At 47.8% G+C, this 26763-nt stretch overlaps 1 protein-coding gene across 1 annotated transcript in view; it reads left to right on the top strand.

Moving 5' to 3' along the window:
- kifc3 (kinesin family member C3) overlaps nt 1-23736 on the top strand; it is a 30704-nt gene extending 6968 nt beyond the window's left edge. The window contains exons 2-23 of the mRNA XM_070827513.1: nt 3266-3386; nt 6021-6166; nt 7475-7619; nt 8328-8416; nt 9895-9960; nt 10064-10186; nt 10449-10463; nt 11225-11500; nt 12263-12436; nt 14525-14672; nt 14758-14888; nt 15654-15765; nt 16358-16539; nt 16899-17003; nt 17114-17244; nt 19132-19255; nt 19554-19683; nt 20050-20279; nt 20733-20879; nt 21006-21135; nt 22049-22095; nt 23678-23736. Coding sequence (XP_070683614.1) covers nt 3266-3386; nt 6021-6166; nt 7475-7619; nt 8328-8416; nt 9895-9960; nt 10064-10186; nt 10449-10463; nt 11225-11500; nt 12263-12436; nt 14525-14672; nt 14758-14888; nt 15654-15765; nt 16358-16539; nt 16899-17003; nt 17114-17244; nt 19132-19255; nt 19554-19683; nt 20050-20279; nt 20733-20879; nt 21006-21135; nt 22049-22095; nt 23678-23686 — 2781 coding nt within the window. The 3' untranslated portion in view covers nt 23687-23736. The remainder of the gene's footprint in view (nt 1-3265; nt 3387-6020; nt 6167-7474; nt 7620-8327; nt 8417-9894; nt 9961-10063; nt 10187-10448; nt 10464-11224; nt 11501-12262; nt 12437-14524; nt 14673-14757; nt 14889-15653; nt 15766-16357; nt 16540-16898; nt 17004-17113; nt 17245-19131; nt 19256-19553; nt 19684-20049; nt 20280-20732; nt 20880-21005; nt 21136-22048; nt 22096-23677) is intronic.
- The last annotated feature ends 3027 nt before the right edge of the window (nt 23737-26763 follow it).

Here is a 26763-nt window from a genome sequence, read left to right as displayed (position 1 = left end):
GAGAGCAGCAGCTCAGCAGGGACTAGTTATGGTCTCTGCTGCTAGGGGCGTTACTAGGGCCGTTACTAGGGGCGTTACTAGGGGTGTTACTAGGGGCGTTACAAAGGACGGTGCTAGGGGCGTTACTAAGGATGTTACTGAGGATGTTACTAGGGACGTTACTGAGGGCGTTACTGAGGATGTTACTAGGGGCGTTGCTAGGGGCGTTACTAAGGGAGTTACTGAAGATGTTACTAGGGACATTACTAAGGATGTTACTAGGGGCGTTACTAGGGGCGTTACTGAAGATGTTACTAGGGGCATTACTAAGGATGTTACTAGGGGCGTTACTAGGGGCGTTACTAAGGACGTTACTAGGGGCGTTACTAAGGGAGTTACTGAAGATGTTACTAGGGGCATTACTAAGGATGTTACTAGGGGCGTTGCTAGGGGCGTTACTAAGGGAGTTACTGAAGATGTTACTAGGGACATTACTAAGGATGTTACTAGGGGCGTTACTAGGGGCGTTACTGAAGATGTTACTAGGGGCATTACTAAGGATGTTACTAGGGGCGTTACTAGGGGCGTTACTAAGGACGTTACTAGGGGCGTTACTAAGGATGTTACTAGGGGCGTTGCTAGGGGCGTTACTAAGGGAGTTACTAAGGGCGTTGCTAAGGGCGTTACTCGGGGCGTTACTAGGGGCCGGCCTATTCGCTGGAGCACTAAACTAGGTTTCATTAGAGGAGTCTACTGTCCAGGTATTTGAGCCCCCTGTGTTTCCATGGAAACAGATAAGACGCTGGCTGAAGGTTTTTACTCTGAGAGCAAACTGATCATTTTAATCAGAACTGTTATTTAGTAGGTGATGAGTTTCTGCTCTCAGTCTCTAGTTTACAGTCTTCTTCTTTAGGGTGGGGCTTCCTGCTCACTGACCAATCAGAGGAGGCCTTTGTCCCTTCTGGCTCCACAAAGATGTCACTGTGGCCTCTTCTGTTCTACAGGCCTGAAAGGAAAAGTTTGTCTGAACTGTTTTCATGGGTCACATGATTAATCAATTAGTTGTCATCTTATATTAAAACCAGCTGTTTCGATAATGAGTCTCTTCTGACTGCAGCTTCTTAAATGTGAAGACTTCCGGGTGCTGAATATCTTTGGCTTGTGGACAAAATGAGACATTGGAGGTGGATTAGGTGATGGGTGGGTGAATGGGTCCCAATAGTGAGCTGCAGCCCTGAAAGTGGCCCCTGAGTGTGTGTGGGGGCCTCGCTGGCCTCCTCCTGGGGTCTGACGGTGAAGTGAGGCTGCGTGCTCGCGGTCAGTCGGGGGTTAATCAGGCCATCTGCGGATTAACAGATTACGCTCAGGGTGATTCATCCAGACCAGGACGCTCCCTCATCAGCTGCTCTCAGATCAGATGCAGGTAATCCTGCGGTGATCTGGTCCGGAGCAGCGGGTCTCCGGTCCCGTGTGACGAGTGCGACCGCTTCAGGGGCCGCTGGAGATGTGAGCGCCATGCTGGGCTGGGTGGGAACTCTGATCAACAAGAGCTGGCTGGACAGAGACCGCCACGCCCACCGGGCCGAGAGGAAGCCCGGCGGTGGACGGGGATGGGTAAGAGCCAGGGGCGGGGGCGGGGTCAGGTTGGAGACTGTCGTCTGATTGGTGGGATCCCTCAGGTGAGACCAGAGCCTGCTGAGGATCGGGGGGGGGGTTAAAATGTCCTGCGTGGTTTTCTCCTTGACACTAGTTTCACACTTATCCTCCCTAAATTATCCCAACATGAATGACTTTTAGTTTTCTGTGTTCATTTTACACTTGGCTGTCTAAATATGGCTGAAAGCACTTGATCGGTCCGTCGACTCGATGGGTCGACTGGCTGAAAAAATGTCGACGATGATTCAGCGTGACTGAAACCTCCAGAAGAAATCAGGTTCGTTAATAAACAGAGGAAGAACCGAAGGTAGAAAATAATGTTTACGGTGTTCTGCACCAACCAGAGTGAAGCAAACGTTAAGGAAGTAAACGAGGTCCTGAAAGTCACAGAATACAAACATTTACGACACAGAATAAGAATTAATATAAACACATGATGTAATGATGACAGAATACAAACATTTGTACGAAGTCTGTTTTTAAAAGAGCTGCAGTTTCTGTAGGAACGTCAAAGTATTGACCAGAGAAACGACGTGTTCAACGGTCAGTGATCAGAGGATCTACGGTGACGATGGGGGGGGGGGGGGGGGGTCTGTGTCGGTGGTGTGTCTGTTCTGGTGCCGTTTGGTTTTGGTCCTGATGGGACGCAGTCTTACCTGCTGGAGGTGTACAGGACGGCCAATCGGCTTCTCAGCAGAGAAAGTGACCCGCCGCCGTCTGCCGTGGTCACTGCATGATGGTGCTGGAGGAGGGGGGGTGGACTCTGTAGGAGGTCCGTCCTCCTGCTGATGTTCAGGTGATGAAGGCTGCGGGGGGGCAGGTGGGGCTCCTCCTTCCAGTAGAGGAACAAATACTGAGACTAAAGAACTGATTCCTCTTCTTTATTCCAGTCAAAGTGCAAAAGTACTGAAATGTTCTGAGTACAAAAGTAAGAATTAAATTCTGTTAAATAAGTAGACGGGGTCGTCTTGCTGCCCCGAATCTGCTCCGTCAGCTGCTTCACTTTCATGCTGCTGCATTTCTCAGCCGTCATGAAGAAACGTCCAGAGAAAAAAGGCTCTGCTCATCAGTGCAGAACCTCATAGAGAACCGGTCTGTTTTAAGGTTCCTTCAGTCTCTCAGTGATCCACTGATAGTCTGAACATCCAGGGGTTCATCCTCTGCAGACAGGAGCTGCTGTCTGAACATCCAGGGGTTCGTCCTCTGCAGACAGGAGCTGCTGTCTGAACATTCAGGGGTTCATCCTCTGCAGACAGGAGCTGCTGTCTGAACATCCAGGGGTTCGTCCTCTGCAGACAGGAGCTGCTGTCTGAACATCCAGGGGTTCATCCTCTGCAGACAGGAGCTGCTGTCTGAACATCCAGGGGTTCGTCCTCTGCAGACAGGAGCTGCTGTCTGCTGGTTCATCCTCTGCAGACAGGAGCTGCTGTCTGCTGGTCTGGCTCACTGTGTATGAACATTAATTGTTGGTGTGGATCAGAGGTTTGATGACAAGAAGAAAAATCTAGAAAAGAATTATTACAACAACCATCAACTCATCTGCTGAAGGCCACTTTTATTTTCTGTTCATGTCAGTTTTATTGTGAAAAGCAGGTCTGATGCGTCTTCCTTCCTGTGTGTGTGTCTGCAGCCGGTCCAGCGGTCCAGCGCTCTGCTCAGCCCGGCGGTCATGTTCAGCACAAGAAAGACCTGGGACCTCGGCCACGCCCCCTGCCTGCAGGACCTCTGGAAGAAAGACCTCTCATTGGACGGTGAGTCAGACGCCTGTCGCAGAGGAGGAGGGAGCTTCAAACGGGGGAAAAAAGCACCAGCGTGGCTGCATTTTTGGCATGACAGCTGTGTGTGTGTGTGTGTGTGTGTGAGTGTGTGTGTGTGTGTGAGAGGTGAGTCATACCTGTTAGTAATGAATGGAGCTCGACAGTCAGAGGACGCAGAGGAAACCAGAGAGTGTGTGTGTGTGTGTTAGTGCGAACAGTCAGAGGGACAAACAGGTGAGCTGTAAAATACACCTTTTTGTTTATGGAGTTCTGTGTGTGTGTGTGTGCGTGTGTGTGTGTGTGTGTGTGTGTGTGTTTTTCTCAGCTGATCGTTTTACAGCCGGTGTCCCCGGAGAGACGGCGGTCAGGTGACCAACACTGGAGCTTTTGTCACACCGACAGACTTTCTGTCAGTTTGTACTTTTCTCTCTGAAGCACATTTTGTTCTTCTTCTTCTTCTTCTTTTTTTTTACTGTTTTCCACGAAGGCTGTCGTCTCCACCTGTCCTCATGTCGCTGTGTGAAAAGTTGAGATTTGTGCAGAGCTGCAGCGATCGGTCTGCAAGTGTTCTGATAATCAATCATCACTTCAGGGCTCTGACGCTGGAGGTGATCATATTTATTAGGTTATCGATCATATCTGGGGTTTATAACCGGAGTCAGGCTCATCTTGAAGGGGGGGGGGGGGTTGCTGCTGTCCCAGCGTCTGAATGGGACGACTCGGTCGCCATGGCAACTGGCCTTGTTTCCTGTCCGTGAGTTTGACAGCATGTTGTTTTTGCTTCAATCAATAATCTAAATTCAACAAACGAAGCTCGTTAAATATTGTTAGAAGATTTCAGTCAGATGAATCGATGTGAGAATCCCACACGCCTCGGTAGGTATTGATTATTCACACTAGTGAGCCAGGCAGCGCTGCAGGTTTTATCGGTTAATCTGCTCCTTTATTTTCCGGATCAGTTGATTATTGGTTTGGTCTGTAAGAGTGTCTCAGAGCTCAGGGAGACGTCTCCAGGCCTGGGAAAAAAGTAAATCAAACGATTATTAGATTTTCCAAATAGCTGCAGATTATTTTCCTGCTGATCGACTAATAGATCAGTGGATTGATCGCTGCAGCTCTGCGAGGACGCTGAAGAGGCTGGAAACATGAATTTTATCTATCAGAGCACGAAACGAGCGTCTGTTTGGATCTGTGCGTTTTTGCAAGTGTCAACATTTACTGAGAAAACACAAACGCAGCATTTTCTGTGTGTGTGTGTGTGTGTGTGTGAGAGAGTGTTTGTTTGTGTGTGTGTCTAATCCTGTTTTCTAGTCTGTCACTGTGTCGGTTCAGATCAGTGTTTAATTAAAAGCAGGTTTCCCTTCAAGCCGAGACCACGAGTGCAGATCTGAATACTTGGTGTGTGTGTGTGTGTGTGTGTGTGTGTGTTAGCCTTTTAGTGTGTGTGTGTTAGCCTGTTAGTGTGTGTGAGTGAGTTAAGTCTGTTTAATGCTCAGATTTTTTCCCACAGAGTGTAGATTGTTCTCAGGTTGATAAGATTTGAGGCCTCGTAGGGAAACTTGTGACCACACACACACACACACACACACACACACACACACTGGCTGAGCAGGTGAATGTTATCTGCTCTCACCTGTTATCTGGTCGGGCTGGTTTCTGTGGCGTTCAGGAGAAGAATTCAGGTCATTTCTTCGTGGTGCGTTCGAGGACCTCTAAATCTGCTTATTCTGTTTATGTGGAGACGCTTTTCTTCTTAAGAGAATCACGTATTTCCTCATGCACATGTACATCAGGAGGTATGTGGGGCTCAGCGTGTTGCTCAAGAGGATTTCACAGTCAATGGAGCAAACTTGTTTCTGACCCTCTCATCAGCACAGACCGACTTTACCCCCGGATGTGATGGTGGGACAGAATAACTGTTGAGCCAGTCGAAAGTTGCTGTCGGCCATCAGCTCTGGAGATTTCATTCTTTTGCTCTTTTTTTATCCTCCTCCTCCAAACGCTCCTGCAGATCAGAGAGATCAGAGAGAGAGCTCTCAGCTGATGTTTGTCTCATCCAGGTGAGCATCACCTGATTCATCCACAGGACGCTAGCTTCATCCCGCTGGTCCTCGTTAGCGACACAGGTAGCTACCCGTTGTCCCTTTCTTCTTAACAGTATGATGGCATTAATACGGCCGACTGTGGCGCAGCAGACGCCACGCTGCAGGACCGCTTGGTACGAAGGACAAAGACAAATATAGTCAGTCAGTTATTTGGGTCGCTCGTTCTCTTTAAGGTGGAGTCTCTACCACAGAGGCCCACGTCTGAATCCTGTCTGGGCCCTTTGCTGCATGCCGCTCTCCTCTACTGCCTATTCAAGCATAGAAATACAAATAAATAGATTTTTTTAAAAAAAAAAGAAGACATCATTAGAAATAACAGTGTCATCGGCATAAAGACGTAGAAGACAAGGTTAAGAATACCTTATTAACAAACCCTCATGTCTGTGATCACTAAGCTGATAAAGTTTGGTTTGAACCAAGAAGAAGATCAGAAAACCCTAAAAACCTGCTCGACACATTCACACGTATGAACAAAACTTTAAGACAAAGCTCGGTTCTGTTTGTCCCTCCCGTGTGTCCGTAGCGAGCTCCGTGGACTTCCTGATGAGTGATGGTGAAGACGACGGCTCTTTCCTGTCTCTGCCCACAGCCGCCTTCTCACAGCGCCCCCATCTGACCGCCGCAGAGCTGTCGGAAACAAACGCACCCAGCCAGCAGCTGCTTATCCAGGTAACAGGGGGTCGGGGGGGTGACAGAGTGCTGACTCACTGTTAACATCAGCACAAACGCTGTTCGCACGTCGACGACACTTCCAGCTCATCACATCTGTGGCATCACTGTTGATCCACTCTGATGTTACTCTGCATGATGACACACACACACACACACACACACACTGACTGCTGCAGCCGTCCAACTCAAGTTGGACGTCTGGTCACATCAGCATTTACAAAACAACTGAGAGAATTTTTAGCAAAGTCAGTTAAAGGAGAGAGACCCTAACCTCACCTCAGCCAGCAGCCGGGCTGCAACGTGATCCTTTGGGACAACTGCACCTGATCACAGTAGGTCCACTAAAAGAGCTTGTTTGATCCACTGACAGGCTCAGAGTGTTATTCTAAGTGTGTGACAGCATCATGGAAAGGATCCCTACAGAGAGAGACCTGGAAGATCCTTTTGGTTTAACCACAAACAGCACACACACCAGACTACATTCACTAAAACAGGGATTTTAGAGAACAGGACACAGGAGCTGCTGCCTCCATCAGGGAGTTTGTTGTTGTGGTATTTTAAAGGGTTAGTTTGTGCATCACAAAAACATTGTCTTGGATCCAAGAACACATAGTCACACTGTAACATGAACAAACTAACTGATTAGACCTTACTAACCTTACTATTACTATTTTGCAATGGAGTCTGGCACTGTGATCAGGTGCAGTTGTCCCAAAGGATCACGTTGCAGCCATTGCAGCCCGTTTGGTGGCTGCTGGCTGAGGTGATCTACTGGACCAGTTCCAACACTTTTACTACCTACCAGTCACTCACACACCAGGATGTAGACAGAGAGGATCATGGGTAGAAACAGTGGAGTGACGTCATAGACACAGTGATTGATCTGACTGTCAGACTGCTTATCATCTGTCAAAGTCTCCATCAACTTGTAAGAACCGTCTGACCGTTGTCTCTCACCATCTTTTCCTCCTGTCTGTCATGTGTCTTGTTTGCTTCCTCTCTCATTGAGCTGTCCTCCATTTTCCCCACGCTGAGCAGAGGGTCACCTGGTCCTACCACTGGACTCATGCCAACGTAAAAACCTTCCTTCTGCTCCTCGCTGTCTCTGCTGCTTTCACTCAGAGCTGCTTCTCTTTCCTCTCTGTCTCTTCATGCCTCCTCTTCTCTGACTGTGCTGTTTAATGAGAGATGTCTCAGAGGCTTAGACTGTGCTATCTGCAGCTTCCTGCTCTCCTCCGTCTGATTTCCACCAGACTTAATGAATGTCTGTGCCTTCATTGTGTTTCTGTGTGTGTGTGTGTTCAGACTCTACAGGACAAAGTGTGTGAATTTCAGGCTCGTCTTCGCTCTGAAGAAGTCACTCGACACCTGCTGCTCCAGCAGCTGCAGCAGCACAGCGTCCAGGAGAAGAAGGTGATCGGCGTCGCTCAGACGTCCGCCTCCCCCAACGGTGAGTAAATGATGGTCCATCACATCACAGCAGAGGTCAGAGGTCAACACTCATCCAGCTGCTGTCACTTTGGTAGTATTTAGTTAGTACTTTTTATTAGTATTTGGAAAATATACAAAATACAGTGTTTACAAGCGGATTGGATGAATACAATGTGCCCCCCCCCCCCCCCCCCCCCCCGCTGCTCCAACAGGGCTGTACCATCCATTGATCAAGCAGAATAGATTCTAGTTTGTTTTGACCTCTGGTAACAACTCTGTGCTGCCCCGAGACTGAATTCACCTCCTAACGTCAAGCTAGCACCACGTTAGCTTGCTAGCCCCACGTTAGCTTGCTAGCCCCACGTTAGCTTGCTAGCACCACGTTAGCTTGCTAGCCCCACGTTAGCTCACGTCACCTGCGGCTGTCTGATTAGAGTGAAATGACATTACATGAACAGAACTTTGATCCATTACCAGTGATTTCCACCTGCTAATGGTGTTAAAGAATCAAACTCCCATGATCCCACGCTGCTACACCTCCTCTGGTGGAGGTCTACATGCACCTGTCGTCTCTCCACCTGTCAAGGATGTGTGGAAATATGATAAACGATGACGGCAGCTAAAGTTTCACTAAAATGAGCCGCAGTGTTCAAAACCTCCAGCAGACACATTCAGCTGTTGACGTGTGTGTGTGTGTGTGTGTGTGTGTGTGTGTGTGTGTGTGCAGGTGTGAGGGTGCTGCAGCCAGGTGAGCAGCCTTCAGATCGTCTCAGCTGTCCAGAAGAAGAGCAGCTCGTTACTCGGCTGCGCACACAGGTACGTCTGCAGGAAACGCTTCACACCTGCTGGTCCTCACCTGTTCTGGACGTGGTCGTTCAGGAAGTCGTTTGGAAGCGTCGGCATATTAAAGATGCTACGTAATGTGTAGCATGTTAGCATGCTAACGGATAACCTGGTCACCGATCGATCAGAGGTTTTCACTTGAGACCCTTTTTCTTTGGCTGATGTTTGTTCACACGTGCTGCACCAGGTGATACAGCTCCTGTCCACAGTGGAGCCATGACTGTGCAGACAGACTCTGAACCACTTCGATGATGAAGAGAACTTAAGAACGTGCAGATTCTGTAGCTGTGAAGTTCTGTAGTTATATGGTTCTGTAGCTGTGAGGTTCTGTAGTTATATGGTTCTGTAGCTGTGAGGTTCTGTAGTTATATGGTTCTGTAGCTGTGAGGTTCTGTAGCTGTGAGGTTCTGTAGTTATATGGTTCTGTAGCTGTGAGGTTCTGTAGCTGTGAGGTTCTGTAGCTGTGAGGTTCTGTAGCTGTGAGGTTCTGTAGTTATATGGTTCTGTAGTTATATGGTTCTGTAGTTATATGGTTCTGTAGCTGTGAGGTTCTGTAGCTGTAAGGTTCTGTAGTTATATGGTTCTGTAGTTATATGGTTCTGTAGTTATATGGTTCTGTAGCTATGAGGCGTTTTTCCCTGCTGTGGTTCCTAAGCTGCCTTCTGGAGTGTTCTTCCTCCTGATCAGTGGAGGTCATGAGGTGCTGAGGACGTGTCAGTCACAGTGGATCTAAGAGTTCCATATCTGTGTTCAGATCTCACTGAGTTCTGACTGTTGATGACTCTTGATGACTGTTGATGACTGTTGATGACTGTTGATGACTGTTGAGCTGTGTTTGAAACCCTGACATGATAATACAGGTGAGACAGCAGCAGTGACGTCTCACCTGTCTGTCTGTCTTGAATAATAAGGGCGTTCCAACTTTCTCTGCTGTGAGTCACCACAGCTGAACAGCACAGGTGAAACCAGTCTGACACTTTGACAGGCTGGTTTAATCGGCGTGAAGCTTCGCTGAGCTGCTGCTGCTGGTCAGGTCTCGTTCCAGTTTTTCCCACAAGAGAACTAATCCCATGTTAAAGCTTGAACCTGTAGGAGCAGGTGACAGAAGTACTGCTGCAGTCAGGTTAATTAAAGGAGCAGTCTGGAGATTAAGGGACATCTACATTACAACCAGTTGCATAGATTTAAATGCTCATTCCAGGCTAACGAGAACACGACGAGGTATAATGACTTCAGGTCATTATACGTTACTGAAAACAGGTGTAACTGTATTATTCTATTTGTGTGAGTAGACCCCCTAAATTCACCTTTAACTACATCTTAACCTGCAGCACTAAAACACACTGTTGGCACTGATGTAGTTTAGGTGGTGTTTTAGCCACCTGCTTCAAAAACAGGGCTGATGTGAAGAGCTGAAAGTGCAGCTCTTTGAAATGTTGGTGTGTCTGCAGGTGGAGGAGCTGGAGGAGAAGCTGTTGGATCAGACTCAGGAGGTGGAGAGACTTCGCTCTGAACTGGTGAGTCTGCAGGACCACATTCTTGAGGAACCACCTGGATACACACACACACACACACACACACACACACTGCTGTGACGGTGTCCTGATGTGGGTCCTGTAGGGGGCGACAGACCTGGAGAAGCAGCTGGAGCTGCTGGTGGTGGAGAACCAGCGTCTGAAGCAGGAGCTGAAGTCATGCAGGAGCTCAGAGCTTCAGAGCACCGAAGCTGCTGCAGAGAGCTGCAGCCACTGTCCCCACAGACAGGTAACCACACCTAGTGTCCCCACAGACAGGTAACCACACACACCTAGTGTCCCCACAGACAGGTAACCACACCTAGTGTCCCCACAGACAGGTAACCACACACACCTAGTGTCCCCACAGACAGGTAACCACACACACCTAGTGTCCCCACAGACAGGTAACCACACACACCTAGTGTCCCCACAGACAGGTAACCACACACACCTAGTGTCCCCACAGACAGGTAAACACACACCCCTGCTGTCCCCACAGACAGGTAAACACACACACACACCTGCTGTCCCCACAGACAGGTAAACACACACACACACCTGCTGTCCCCACAGACAGGTAAACACACACACACACCTGCTGTCCCCACAGACAGGTAAACACACACCCCTGCTGTCCCCACAGACAGGTAAACACACACACCTGCTGTCCCCACAGACAGGTAAACACACACACACTAACTGTCCCCACAGACAGGTAAACACACACACACCTAGTGTCCCCACAGACAGGTAAACACACACACCTAGTGTCCCCACAGACAGGTAACCACACACACCTAGTGTCCCCACAGACAGGTAACCACACACACCTAGTGTCCCCACAGACAGGTAAACACACACCCCTGCTGTCCCCACAGACAGGTAAACACACACACCTGCTGTCCCCACAGACAGGTAAACACACACACACTAACTGTCCCCACAGACAGGTAAACACACACACACCTAGTGTCCCCACAGACAGGTAAACACACACACCTAGTGTCCCCACAGACAGGTAACCACACACACCTAGTGTCCCCACAGACAGGTAACCACACACACCTAGTGTCCCCACAGACAGGTAAACACACACCCCTGCTGTCCCCACAGACAGGTAAACACACACACACTAACTGTCCCCACAGACAGGTAAACACACACACACCTGCTGTCCCCACAGACAGGTAGACACAGTGGCGGTGTAGGCCGACAGGTGAGCCTCAGGTAGAAGCGTCCTGCTAAGCCCGGTCTTGTCCTGCAGGATGCGGAGGCCCTGCGGAGGGAGGTGTCCCGCTGGGAGAGCCAGGCCCGGCAGAGGGAGCGGCGGCTGGCTGAGCTGGAGCGAGAGCTGTTGGAGAAAAGCTCCAGAGCGGAGAGCCTCCACCGGCAGCTGGACGAGGAGACGCGGCAGCTGGAGGACGGCCGCCGGCAGCTGGAGGAGGCGAGGCGGAGGCAGGGGGAGGCGGAACACAGACTCACCCTCCGACTGCAGGAGTGTGAGGAGGAGCTCGCCAGGCACGCAGCCACGCCCCCCAGAGTTAAGGTGAGGGGACCCGGGCAGGTGGCTTAAAGATCTTGTTTGATCCACTGACAGGCTCAGAGTGTTATTCTAAGTGTGTGACAGCATCATGGAAAGGATCCCTACAGAGAGAGACCTGGAAGATCCTTTTGGTTTAACCACAAACAGCACACACACCAGACTACATTCACTAAAACAGGGATTTTAGAGAACAGGACACAGGAGCTGCTGCTCTGTTGCTGCCTCCATTGATTAGTTTGTTTGTGTTATATTGTGTTGCATAAATATTGTGTCAGATTCCAAACTGACTCTTTAAAGCACTGAAGTCTCACAATAACTCAAACAAACTAATCAATGGAGGCAGCAGCAGACCAGCAGCTCCTGTGTTCTGGGAGCTAAAATTACTGTTTTTCTCAATGGAGTCTGGTGGCTTTGAAGAGAGAGATATTACACAGAAACACACACAGAAATACAGTGTGTGTCGGCTGATCAATAACCAGTAATATCAGTACAGAAAGGTCAGTTATCAGTTGTCAAACTCTTGAGAGATGAGAGCAGTTGGAGAATTCAGCCTTCTGCTTTTAATGAGAAGTTTCACAGTAACTCAACATACTTCTGTATCTCATGTTTGTCCAGTCAGCGTTTCTTCCACTGATTCAGAAGAAGAAACGTGTGTCACTCACCAGGTCGAACTAAACTAGACTTTGAATGAATGAAGAACGTTATTTCATATCTTCCCACCGACACACGGGTCTGATCAGTGTCCGGTTCTGTCTGCAGTATGTGACCCAGACGGTGGAGGTGGAGTCGGCCGACTCTCAGAGAGCTCTGGCCGAGCTGCAGACCAAGAACGCCGGCCTGCAGGAGCAGCTGTCGGTCCAGAGGCAGCTGCTGAGGGAGCTGGAGACGCAGCTGCACGAGTCCCAGAGGAGCTGCGCCCAGCTCAGGACGCAGGTAACTGCTCACCTGTCTGTCTGCTCGTCTGTCTGTCTCTGTCTGTCTGTCTGTCTGTCTGTCTGGTTTGAGCTACATCAGCAAGGATAAGAACAACTTGTACATTTCTTTATTTACGTGCTTTGGTGTGACAGGAAATGACATGTTGGCTACAGCTGGTCGGCTGCATCCACTGATAATAAGATGAATATTATGAATCCTTGAATAAGTGAGTTATTACACTGAAGTCTTTGAACATGTTCAGTAATAGTTAAAATAACCAGGAGAACTAACTACTCTGGTAAAGTCAGCAGCTTCCTCTGTTAAAGGGTAGTTCTGGTGTTTTTGGGCCTGGTGTTGCCGACCCCACTGCAGCGGGAGGCTACTTCCTGTTTACATCTGAAGTGATTAATGTGGAAGTCGGGTTTATTGGGAGAGTTTCTGTTGTCATAACAATCCATCATGGATGAACCCCCCCATCATATATGATGATGTCACGGCGGTGAACAGGCTCCAGGTCAGTCTCACCCCTTCACCTCCACAGTTTAACCCTCTTCTCTCTGCATGCGTTCGGCTTCAGCTGCTCGCCGATCGAGGCCGTCTGTGCGGCCTCCTCTGCAAGGCCGTCGGCAGGGGCAACAGCGAGGTGGTTCGCAGGTTGTCCAAGGTTGGCCCCCCCACCCCCTTCTGCTCCTCCCTGTGTGACATCACTGAGATTCATGGCGAGGTCGCGGCGAGCGTGACCCCGCGTGCTGACTGAGGACCGAGGGTCCAACGCTGCCAAATAACCCAGAACAGTGGTGGTTTAGCAAAGACTGTGTTTAATATTTCTATCAGCAGGGATACATGAAGAACACGTTGATTGATTGGTTTAATGAGAATGTAAGGATGATCATCTATAGATACATGTAGTTCTAGTCATTATTTTATAGAATAAAATGTTTCATTTGCTCAAATTAAAGTCAGATTAATTATATAAAACAAGGATCATTATGAAACAGGATTAAAATAAACTTCTAGAATGTTTAGTTCAATAATTCCCTGTATTACTGATAATAAACAGGTGGGTTATAAACTTGTAGGAAATGTAGTTTAAACTGGTTTTACTGGGAAGCTTTGGATCCTGTCAGATCCTCCAGTCTGTGATATGAACCCAGTAAACCCGTCCCTGTTGCCCCCTGTTGCCCCCAGTTGCCCCCAGCTGCCCCCCGGCACCGTTAAGGCTGCGTTCACACTAAAACCAAGACCTCATTGCAGTTTGTGTGTTTTCTTTTTGCTTTGTTTGTTCACATCATGTTTTTCAATGCAGCTGTTACATGTTGCTAGCTTAGCTTAGCACAAAGACAGAGAGAAGGGGGAAACTGTTAGCCTAACGGCTAGCGTGTCTGATTTACTTGTATTGTTAGTTAGGCAACTAGTTAACTAGGTTAGCCACCTGTTTGTTAGTGTTACCATGTCATGTATGACATTTTATCTAAAAATGTGGTGTTTTGATGGGGCTACGCTAACAGTTTCCCCCTGTTTCCAGTCTTTGTGCTAAGCTAGGCTAAACAAGTATATTTACTGGGCCGTTCTTTTCTAATTGGACAATCAAACACATAACGGTGTGAATGTAGCCTTCCTATGTTTCAGATTTACCCCTGTGGTGGTCAGATTTACCGTGGTGGTCAGATTTACCCCCGTGGTGGTCAGATTTACCCCCGTGGTGGTCAGATTTACCCCCGTGGTGGTCAGATTTACCCCTGTGGTGGTCAGATTTACCCCCGTGGTGGTCAGATTTACCCCCGTGGTGGTCAGATTTACCCCTGTGGTGGTCAGATTTACCCCTGTGGTGGTCAGATTTACCCCTGTGGTGGTAGCTGCTGTTATTTGTATTTATGATATTATCAGTGTGGATCACTTAGAGCCTCAAGAACTGAAAATGATGCATTTGTAGATGAACCTTCTTTAACTTTGTGTCTCTGAATGAGAGCTAATGAGTTAGAAAAGTAGGACTAAGGTCTGAAGTCTCTCAGAGATGTGACCGGTGGAGACACATTCTGTAATGAGGTCCGGCCTCTAATGAACCTGCAGCTCCAGGTGTGGATGTTATGTGTCCTGCCCCTCCAGATCCTGGTGTACGAAGGAGAGATGGAGCGAGCTCAGGGTCAGCTGGAGGCTGAGATGCAGAACCTGGAGGAGGAGAAGAACCGCGTGATCGAGGAGGCGTTCATCCGAGCCGAGAGCGAGATGAAGGCGGTCCACGAGAACCTGGCGGGTCAGCCCCCGTTTCCTGTCTGCTGTCGTGGTGCGTGTGGTCGTGTTGCGTTCCCCAGCTGAGTCGTGGTGTTGTTGTGTTTCAGGGGTGCGGATGAACCTGCTGAGCCTGCAGCCGGCCCTCAGGACTCTCACCTGCGACTACAACTGTCTGAAGAGGCAGGTGCAGGACTTCCCCTTCATGCTGGACAAAGCCATCACAGAGGCCAAGCAGGAGGTCAGTGAGCATGCTCAGAAGGCCCCCAGCTGTGGGAGTGCAGTGGAGGGCGCTATGACGTCATAGTGACTCAAAGGGTTCACATTTCTGCTCACATTTAAAGGAGAACTGCAGTATTTTTAAACCTGGGCCCCATTTGTAGTGTGTGACAGCATCATGGAAAGGATCCCTACAGAGAAAGGATCCCTACAGAGAGAGACCTGGAAGATCCTTTTGGTTTAACCACAAACAGCACACACACCAGACTACATTCACTAAAACAGGGATTTTAGAGCTGCTGCCTCCATCAGTCAGTGTGTCTGTGTTGTTGTGTGACTGCTGTTTTAAAGGTCACATCCAAGACAATATTTGTGTAACAATAACTCAAACAAACCTTTCTGTACTGATCAGTGTGTGAAACTATGGCCCAGGTTTAAAAACACAGAAGTTATTAAAGTGAAGAGAAAAGACTTAAAAACTGGACTAGAGTGAGTTAATCAATTTAGTGACTTAAGTTGATATTATAACATGAATGTAAATGTCATTTGATTGTATTTTCAACATATAACAGGTCCTACAGGATCTCATGACATGATTAAAAACCCAAAGATAACAGTGATGTGTGAGGGTTTACTTCTGCGTACAACATGAACATTAAATTAGTGTTCATGACGCTGCAGCACATCATGTTGAGAAAGTAGATCCTTTAAATGGAGTAAAATGTGTGTTTTCATTCAGTCTGAGCTCTTATTCTGATGTGTGTGTGTGTGTGTGTGTGTGTGTCAGATCTGTCAGGTGATCAGTGAGGTCAGCAGCACCAATCAGGAGCTGCTGCGTAAATACAAGAGGGAGATGAACCTGAGGAAGAAATGTCACAACGAGCTGGTGCGACTCAAAGGTCAGTTTATTGTTTAATAACTGAAGAAATGTGGTGATTGTTTTATTTTGGAGGATGTGAAAGGGTCACTCCCCTGTTTCTACCCATGATCCTCTCTGTCCTCATCCTGGTGTCTGAGTGACTGGTAGGTAGTAAAAGTGTTGGAACTGGTCCAACTGCACCTGATCCTGTGTCCTGTGAGCTAAAATCCCTGTTTTTGTGAATGTAGTCTGGTGTGTGCAGAGAGCGATAGAACGGCCGAAGACACCAGACTCCATTGATAAAAACAGTGATTTTACCTCACAGACTACAGGGAGTTTCAGGTCTCTTTGGTCATTTAGACACCAAAGTAGGTGTAAATATGGCTCAGTAATCAGGACACACTGCGCTTCTGCCGGATTTTATCTTTGTTTCTGGGATTTTACAGACTTGGACAGTGAAGTGTTACTGTTTACCATGAAGTGCTGCTTTAAAGCGTCTCCACACTAACATACTGCAGAGAGTCCAGAGGACGTGAGCTCGCTGTCCTTCTGAGCGTGAAGCGTCAAAGGTTTTTGTTGATGATGGTCTGATGAAACTGAACTCCTCTGTGTTCCTGCTCTCCGTTTCCAAGGTAACATCCGCGTGTTCTGCCGCGTCCGGCCGGTCAGTCAGGAGGAGCAGGACTCCGCCGACGCCAAAACCATGCTGAGCTTCGACTCGGATGACGACGCCGTCCTCTACCTCTCCAACAAGGGCAAAATCATGACCTTTGAACTGGACAAAGTCTTCCCCCCTCAGGCCACGCAGGAGGAGGTGGGTGACTCCTCTTCCTCACAAACACCAGAGACCTGAGTGGATGTCTGTTTTAGTGAATGTAGTCTGGTGTGTGTGCTGTTTGTGGTTAAACCAAAAGGATCTTCCAGGTCTCTCTCTGTAGGGATCCTTTCCATGATGCTGTCACACACTTAGAATAACACTCTGAGCCTGTCAGTGGATCAAACAAGCTCTTTTAGTGGACCTACTGTGATCAGGTGCAGTTGTCCCAAAGGTTACTACTTGGATACGTCCCATGCTGTTATCTGACATCAGTGTGACATCAGAGGGACTGTCGGTGTTCACTTCCTGTTCAGAGGCTCTCCAGTGATCTGTCTTCTCTCTGATTGGTCCGTCAGGTGTTTCAGGAGGTCCAGGCTCTGGTCACTTCCTGTATTGACGGCTTTAACATCTGTATCTTTGCCTACGGGCAGACCGGCTCTGGGAAAACGTACACCATGGAGGTAGGAGGTTTAACATGGTCACATGGTCAGGATCTGTGCTGGTCCACCCAACACTACTGTGTCCTCATGTGTGTGTGTGTGTGTGTGTGTGTGTGTGTGTGTGTGTTCAGGGCGTGGAGGACGACCCCGGCATCAACCAGCGGGCGCTCCGACTGCTGTTCTCCGAGGTGACGGAGAAAGCTCCGGACTGGGACTACAAGATCACCGTCAGCATGGTGGAGATCTACAATGAGACGCTGCGGTGAGGAAACCTGATCATGGTACCAGAGATCCTCTATAGCTACAGACGTGTCACTACAGTCCTGTCTCCTGAGTGGGCGTGGCCTCCTGGTGGTCATGTGACGTAGTTGTATCCCAGAGGAACGAGAGCCTCCGGCAGCTTGGATTTCTAGTCTGAGTCACCAGGTGGCGACAAAAACAACCTGCTCTGCACGTGGGGACGTTTTACTGACTCTGATATTCTGCAGCAGAGAGTTTGGTTTTAGAAGGACTTTGGCGTCAGACACGTACGCAATGCACCCTGGTACATGTAGGCGCTGCTGTCACGGCTCCATGAGCAGGAGACACACAGGTATTTATTGCTTCAGGTGACTACATTTCCCCTCAACGTTGATTGGACATCCACATAGAAAGTGGCGTAGTGTCCCTTTAAAATTGCGGCAGCTACTGAGTGGAGTGTGACGATTCAGAACACAACATACCTGATTATATGACGCTGTCGGAGAGGAAGGGAACCTTCTAGATGAATGCTAACACAGCATGCTAATAACATGCTAACGTTAACAGACTGACAACATTAGCATGCTAACATGCTAAAAGCGTTAAATAAGGGCGTGTTATCAGTGTGTACTAAAATAAGGCACTCCAATCTCACACCCAGCTGTCGGCGGCTAAGATGCATTGTGGGTAATGTAGGCGCCTGGTTTTGAGGAAGAAGAAGAATGTGTGGAATACAAAAGATGAGATCTCTGATGCATAAACTGTCCATCAGCTTTAAAGGAGTGAGATGCAAACTCAAACTCTCTGTTTTTCTGTTCTCTGGTGTTCAGCGAACGTTTCAGCCGCTCGGTCAAACTGTGTCCAGATGTCCTGCAGCTTCAGAGCAGTTATGTAAAGGTGGATCACGTTAAAGGTCGTCTACGTGTCTCCATCTGCAGCTGTTGTGTAACAGAACATCTGTAAAGCCTCTGAGGGCTCAACATCTGGACGCCAGAGGGGCCATTTTTGGCAGAAAGGTCCAGATTTCTGAGAACTTCAGTCAGATTAAACTGTCAGATTATCGGGCAGCTCAGGACACATCAGATTAACACAGGAGCTACCTTCAAAACAGAGGAAATGGAAAATAGATTTTTTCTGCTGTTGAGTAAAGTCAGTTTCACTGGAAAGTGGATAAAGCTGTCCTGGCTGACTTTTTAATACTTGAGTTGATTTGTTTTAAAATGAAAACTCTAGTATTTTTAAACCTGGGCCTTATCTATGTATAATTTGGGTCAAAAGATCCTTTTTATTTAACCAGAATTTATTTAGCTTTCACTTCCTTGGAAGCTACCAGACTCCATTGACAAAAAGAGTAATTTTACCCTGCAGAACAGAGGAGTTGCTGGTCTGCCACTGTTAGTTTGTTAGTGTTTGTGTTTCTTATAAACATATTGTGTTGGATCTGAAGTTACCCTTTAAAATACCAAAGTCACATATTAACACAAAAAAACTAACCCTAAAAGGCAGCAGCTCCTGTGTCCTGTTCTCTAAAATCCCTGTTTTAGTGAATGTAGTCTGGTGTGTGTGCTGTTTGTGGTTAAACCAAAAGGATCTTCCAGGTCTCTCTCTGTAGGGATCCTTTCCATGATGCTGTCACACACTTAGAATAACACTCTGAGCCTGTCAGTGGATCAAACAAGCTCTTTTAGTGGACCTACTGTGATCAGGTGCAGTTGTCCCAAAGGATCACGTTGCAGCCATTGCAGCCCGTTTGCTGTCTGCTGGCTGAGGTGATCTACTGGTGATCTACTGGACCAGTTCCAATGGACACAGAGGACCCAGGGTTAAAAATGGTGGAGTTTTCCTTCACACATGATGGATACATACATGTGTGAGTCTGCAGGTTGTGAACGTCTCTGTTGTTGATCAGGAACCTGCTGGGTGAGAATCCCTCCGACAAACTGGACATTAAGATGAACCCTGACGGCAGCGGACAGCTTTACGTCCCCGGACTGACCGAGTTCACCGTCCAGAGCCCCGAGGACATCAACAGGGTGAGCACTTCCTGCTGCGCTCGTCCTTTCAGTGTAAAACTCCTTAGACGTCCCCCGTGGGGGTTAGTTTGAAAGGAGGTTTGAACATTTGATGATAACATGAGAAACATGATGTTTTTCACTATTTTATGACGTTCGATCAACCAAATGATCAGTTAGTTGATTAAGAAAGTAAAATTATAGCTGAGCTGCTGCTGAAAATGATTCCGTGTGTGTGTGTGTGTGTGTGTGTGTGTGTGTGTGTGTGTGTGTGTGTGTGTGTGTGTGTGTGTGTGTGTGTGTGTGTACCTGTCCTCAGGTGTTTGAGTTGGGTCACATGAACAGAGCGACAGCCTGCACCAACCTGAACGAACACAGCTCTCGGTCCCACGCTCTGCTGATCATCACCGTGTCAGGATACAACGCTGCCACAGGAAACCGCACACAAGGTACACACACACACACACACACACACACACACACACACACACACAGACAGAGACACAGACACACAGACAGAGACACAGACACACAGACACACACACACACACAGACACACACACTCACACACTCACAGACAGACACACACTCACAGACAGACACACACACACACACACTCTCACACACAGACACACACACTCACACACACAGACACACACACACACACACAGACACACACACTCACACACACACACAGACACACACACACACACAGACACACACTCACACACACACACAGACACACAGACACACACACACACACACACAGACACACAGACACACACACATTTGCTGATCTGTTTGTTTGTTTGCAGGCAAACTGAACCTGGTGGACCTGGCGGGCTCAGAGAGGATCGCCAAGTCGGGTGCAGAGGGCAGTCGCCTCAGAGAAGCTCAGTGCATCAACAAATCTCTGTCGGCGCTCGGTGATGTCATCAATGCGCTGCGGAGCAAACACTCGCACGTCCCTTTCAGGAACTCCCGCCTCACCTACCTGCTGCAGGACTCTCTGAGCGGAGACAGCAAGACGCTCATGATGGTGCAGGTGAGTCCAGGAGGAGGTTTAAAGGACCAGACCGCTGTTTCTGGAGCGTTCAGACCTGTGAATATACTCATCTCCTGATTTAGTACTATCATGATACTTGGGTGCTGGTTTGAGAGAAGTACTGTGATTTGATATTACAGATTACACAGGAGCTACCTACCAGGCTCCATTGACTAAAAGCAGCAATTATATCTCACAGAACACAAGAGGTCACAGAAGGTCTATTGCTACCTCGATCGGTGTCTTTGTTAGTTCAGAACCTAGGAAATATTTGTCTAACACACAATAACACAAACAAAGTCACACAACAACACAAATAAACCAAACCGATCGCAGCAGCTCCTGTGTCCTGTTCTCTAAAGTCCCTGTTTTAGTGAATGTAGTCTGGTGTGTGTGCAGAGAGCGATATATCGGCTGTTCACTCTCCCCGTCTCCCCTCTGTGCTGCCTTCAGGTGTCTCCGCTGCCCAGTAACATCAGCGAGTCGGTCTGCTCGCTGAAGTTCGCTCAGCGTGTTCGCAGCGTCGAGCTGAGCTCCTCGTCCTCCCGGAAACACGAGAACTCGTCCACCTCGTCCTCGCCCACCCACGACAGCGTCGAGGTAACGCTCACAGGAACCGTTCGGGGTCATGATGTCACCAAATCGACTTTTTCTGTCTTCAGTATTTTTTTCTTGTTCTGCACACAACAACATTTTACTGCATCTCGACCTTTGACCTCTCCTCAGCTGGACTCCCCCCCGGTCACCCCCGTCCCCCTCCCCATCTCTCGGGCCAGCAGCGCCGGCTCCACCCTGTCCTCCGCCTCCAGGACCCCCAGCAGCTCCCGCAGGAGGTCCCAGTCCCAGCTGTCCACAGGTACACACACACACCTGTGCGGTACAAACACACACACACACACACACACACACACACACCTGTGCGGTACAAACACACACACACACACACACACACACACACACACACACACCTGTGCGGTACAAACACACACACACCTGTGCGGTACAAACACACACACACACACACACACACCTGTGCGGTACAAACACACACACACACCTGTGCGGTACAAACACACACACACACACACACACACACACACACACACCTGTGCGGTACAAACACACACACACACCTGTGCGGTACAAACACACACACACACCTGTGCGGTACAAACACACACACACACCTGTGCGGTACAAACACACACAGGTGTTGACAGTCTGGAAACAGATTTTACTCTTCGTCGCCGATCCAAACGTCCTCCATGTTTACCTGTTGATTCCTTTAGTATCTTTAGTATCTTCCTCTCCAGCTGCAGCCTCGTCATCCTCACCTGTTAACATTACCTGTCTGTGTCTGTTTAACGTCAGCAGGGAGTTTAGATCATTAATGACGGTACTTGGACTCATTGTCGTTCAGGTGGTCACACCTGGTCTGTGCCTGAACATTATTTATTCACCTTTAAGACGCCACGATCAGTGTTTCAGGTATCGATTGTTAAAATGGTTGCTGATTGATCAGTTCATTTTTTACCTGTTCATCTATTTTCACCTGTCTTTTTCCTTAATATTTAAATAAACCGTCACGCTGCGTCTCTGGAGGCTGACAAAAGGCATTTTGGGAAATGTAGGAAACCAGGAACTGAAATAAGAGATGAAGTCCAGCAGCAGTAAATAATCAATAATCAGGTCTGTGAGTGAAGGCTGTCGTTCTTCTTCTTCCTCTTCCTCTGTGTCCTCATTCTGTCGTCTGATTGGTTGGTTTGCAGACAGACAGGTAGACAGAGCCAGCCCATTGGTGGGGGACGGTGGGCAGGTAGGTGGGGGTGTTTGCTGATTGGTGGATGGCTTTGCATGGAAGCGCTCAGCATGGCATGGTGCCCCCCCCACCCCATCCGTCTAACACTCCCCACCTCTAACCACATAGCTCCGCCTTCTGTCTGTGCACCTGCAGGGCGGCGAGCGGGGCCCACGCGGCCCACGGGCCCCCTGCGCTGCTCGAACCTCACGTTCAAGTTCAAGACACAAGGAAACCTTTAAAGGAACAGTCCGACAGTTTAGCAAGTCTTCATTCGACTTTTTCTCCACAGTCGCATATTTGAGACGAATATCAGGGTTTAGCCTAGCTTAGCACAAAGACTGGAAGCAGAGGGAAACTGTTAGCATAGCTCCATCAAACAGACAAACATCCACCTGATGGATGTGCTGCGTGTTGTTAGTTAAAGGTTTAATCCGGTTTTCTCTCTTTGAGGCGGCGGTGGACCAACAACTCCTTGTATTGCAAAGTATAATTACTGTTTTTGTCAATGGAGTCTGGTGGCCGTGAAGAGAGCGACACAGTGGCTGTTTCTGTCCTGAAACATCACAACACAAGTCAAATCAGCACCCAGTGACACAAACAGTGATTTGACCTTACAGGACACAGGAGTTCAAATCCAACACAGTACTTGTGTAACTCTCAGTAACACAGACACACTGACTGATGGAGGCAGCAGCTCCTGTGTCCTGTTCTCTAAAATCCCTGTTTTAGTGAATGGAGTCTGGTGTGTGTGTGGGAGGAGCGACAGGTCCTTCCTGTACGGCTCTCCTCAGTGACTCTGTTCACATTTGTGTCTCTAAACTTGTTCAGTAACAAGTTCCAACAGTGAAATCGGACTTTGCCCCTCTGATTCTCTTGATGGAGCGAGGAACACTTTCCTCCTGCGTCCAGTCTCTTTTCATTTCCATCTTAAGTCTTTTCCTTGTGGCTTCGGAGTGTGTGGCTGTTGTGAGTAATCTGGTGTCTGGATGACCCCCCCCCCTTGTCTCTGCTGCTCTGTGGCCTGGCTAGGTGTCCCGCTGAAGCAAAGGATTGTGGGATGTAAACCTTCACGTCCATGCTGATAAATCTGAAAACACTGTTGGTATTTCTTTGATAAAAGAGGCAGAGCTCAGGTCAGTTTGTCTGAATCAGTGCGAACACGTTTAACACAAATCATTTGTGAATAACGACTGAGCGACATGCGACAAAGTAGAGCCAGGAAGGTTTGCAGGTATTTATTGGACAAATGACAAAAATTACCAGATGATGGCGCTAAAGGGGAAGTCAGAGGATCCCCAAAGTCAGCAGGGTTCATCCTCTGAGGAGCATGAATGTAGTTTTTGGATTAACCGACTGGTGGCACTGATTAAGATGAGCTGCAAGTGTGGATGAAGAGTTTTCACATTTATTAGCAGCAGCGTGCACACGGTCAGACCCTGTGACAGGTCACATGACCGCGGTCAGACCCTGTGACAGGTCACATGGTCAGACCCTGTGACAGGTCACATGGTCTGACCGTGTGACAGGTCACGTGACCGCGGTCTGACCCTGTGACAGGTCACGTGACTGCGCTCTGACGGTCTGGTTTTCTCTGCAGGACGACTGAAGCTGACGGCCTGAGGGACCCGGAGGCTCTGTGGGACGTCCGGGTCTAAGCGCGGAGTGTCTGCCAGCACCCCGAGGCTCCTCCCTGCTGGGACCCCCCCTCCTCCCTGTCCTCGCTGGATTAATTCGTTAATTTCCAGGAGCAGAGTGAGGGAGCAAAGACTGATGGGAACTTTACGGGGCGGCTCGGTCTTCGGTCTTCAGCGGAGAACGTGGCCAAATGTTTGGACCCCCACGTCTTCTCGCTGATGGACATCTGATGAAGGAACTGTTCCGTCTGGACTGAACTCAAATATTTCTGCCCCCCCACAAACAGTATATGCTTTCCAATCACAGTGTTTCTTTTATTGTTTCTTTGTAAAGTTGCACTTTAAACTTCTAGATTATTTTCTAACCCACGTTTCCAGATGTGGCTGATTATAATATATTAATAACACGGTAAAATATTTATGTTGACCTGCTTTAATCTTGGTTTTTTCCTTTTTGCTGGAGGGATTCGGCCACGTTAACACTTTCTGAGGTTAATCTCAGATTGTTGAGATGGATCCTCTCCTGTAGTTTTCTAGCGGAGGCGTCTCCTCCTTTATCCAATCAGGGTACTCCACTGATACCGAGCTGTCCAATGAGACGTGAGCAATACGAGGACCCCCCCCCCCCGTACCTGTTGGGCGCTCCTCTTCCGTTCCTGTGGATGTTTGTTCGTTCGTGCAGAGCTGACGAAGCTTCGTCTTCCAACAAAGAGACGCTCTAATCTTCTTCAGCTTCCTTCGCTGTTTCTCGTCGGTGCGCTCCCGCTGTCGTCCAGTCGCCTCCTGTAGAAAAACCTGATGTAGGAAACCACAGGTGACCTTTGACCTCAGACACACCTGTAGCCATTGACCTGGTGCTGAGATTGATGTGACGCAGGTGGAGCGAGTAGTTAGTTGTAGTTCTAGTAAACAGGAATGCTTAGAAACGCGCTGCGCTGCTGTGAGTCGTTGACCTGATGATCAACATGTCTGCCTGCTTTGTCTCCGCTGTAGATTTCTACAGTTTGGTTTTTTTTTGTATTCCCTTTTTAATAAACACTCTAAAACAAACAAGTCTCGCCTCGAACTTGACCAACTGTGAGATGATGTTTAGAGGGTAACTCTGGTGTTTCTGTCCTGTCTGTTCATGTCCTCATGTCTACAGGTACTAAAAGTGTTGGAGGCTCCTGTGTCCTGTTCTCTTAAATCCCTGTTTTAGTGAATGTAGTCTGGTGTGTGTGCCGTTTGTGGTTAAACCAAAAGGATCTTCCAGATCTCTCTCTGTAGGGATCATGGAGGGATCTGAAGGGAGAGGTTTTAAAATCATGTGACAACTTGAAGAAAAACTCTAGTATTTTTAAACCTGAGCCTTATTTATGCATAGTTTGGGTCTAAAGATCCTTTTTATTTAACCAGAATTTATTTAGCTTTCACTTCCTTGAAAGCTGCCAGACTCCATTGACAAAAAGAGTAATTTTACCCTGCAGAAAGGAGGAGTTGCTGGTCTGCCACTGTTAGTTTGTTAGTGTTTGGTATTTTAAAGGGAAACTTCAGATCCAACACAATAAGTTTATAAGAAACACAAAGTCACATATTTACGGTGGCCGGGAGGTGCAAAACAATTTTACAATACAAGAAACACTTTTACAAAGCTGGAGACAAATTAACATTTTAGAAAACATTTTTTCAAATCAAAAATCAAATCAGAAAACAAAATTACATTGCCATAACACATTTACAAGTCAACGCGGTACATTCCCTTTCCGGTTGAAAAAGTTACTTGTAAATTTGTCTCGGCGTTTGTAAAAGTGTTTCACGTCTTGTAAATTTGTTTTCTCAAATGTAAATTTGTCTCAGGACTTGTAAATGTGTTATGGCAATGTAATTTTGTTTTTTGATTTGTAAAAATGTTTTCTAAAATGTAAATTTGTCTCCAGCTTTGTAAAAGTGTTTCTTGTATTGTAAAATTGTTTTGCACCTCCCAGCCACCGTACATATTAACACAAAAAACAAACCCAATAAGGCAGCAGCTCCTGTGTCCTGGGAGCTAAAATCCCTGTTTTTGTGAATGTAGTCTGGTGTGTGTGCAGAGAGCGATATAGCTTCATCAGCTTCAGGACACCTGCCTGTTGATGTTCTGGTGGTGACAGGCAGCCTCTTGACAGCTGGGGTGTATGAGGGAGAGAGATGGATGGATGTCATGGTCTGATTGACCAAGAGGGAGCAGTGCAGTACATTTGTATGCATTTTTAATCAGAATCAGAATCAGAATCAGAATTCCTTTAATAATCCCCAGGGGGAAATTGCTTTTTGTTACACACAGCTCCAAAAGAATAAGAATAAGAATACACTTCAAACACAAAGTAAAATATAAATATATAAAAGTATGAATAAAAAAAGATATAGGTATTAAAAATTATTACAAATAATTACACAGAGGTAAATTACTGCACCAGGTGAGTCCAGAGTCTTATAATAATAAGAACAATAATACCACTACTAATAATAATAATACTAACATTTGCATAGAAAAGATCCAGCGTTTTATACACCAGTCAACAAACTGTTTCAAGGTGGTCTGAGAGAGAGACAGACATGTTTGGAATCTCCAGAGGATTCTAGTTCAAGTTTGTTCGTAAGGCAGCGAACATCCCCATGGTGATAGATGGTAGGGCTGTTTGAAGGTTTCTCTCCATGTTCTCCATCCCCCGATGTCACGTCCTCCGTGAGGGTTCCTCCGGTACCAGACTGAGCAGGTCCTGGAGGCAGTGTGCTCCGTCCGTCTGTTCCACTCTCGTTCCTCTACAGTGGTTAAGTCTTGGCTAAGAACTCAACAACACACAATGGTTGTAGCTGTAACACTCATCAGTAGCCTGGTGAAATACCACCAGAATAATAGAACAAATTATAAGCATCCACACTACACACAGCTGCACGGGACATGGAGGAAACACGGTCGTCTGAAGAAAAGATCTAACTTCGTGAAAGAAACACGGTCGTCTGAAGAAAAGATCTAACTTCGTGGAGGAAACACGGTCGTCTGAAGAAAAGATCTAACTTCGTGGAGGAA

This window comes from Pempheris klunzingeri, chromosome 1 (assembly GCF_042242105.1).
Source record: "Pempheris klunzingeri isolate RE-2024b chromosome 1, fPemKlu1.hap1, whole genome shotgun sequence".
NCBI classification, from domain to species: Eukaryota; Metazoa; Chordata; class Actinopteri; order Acropomatiformes; family Pempheridae; genus Pempheris; species Pempheris klunzingeri.
This window is presented reverse-complemented; position numbering and strand designations above follow the sequence as displayed.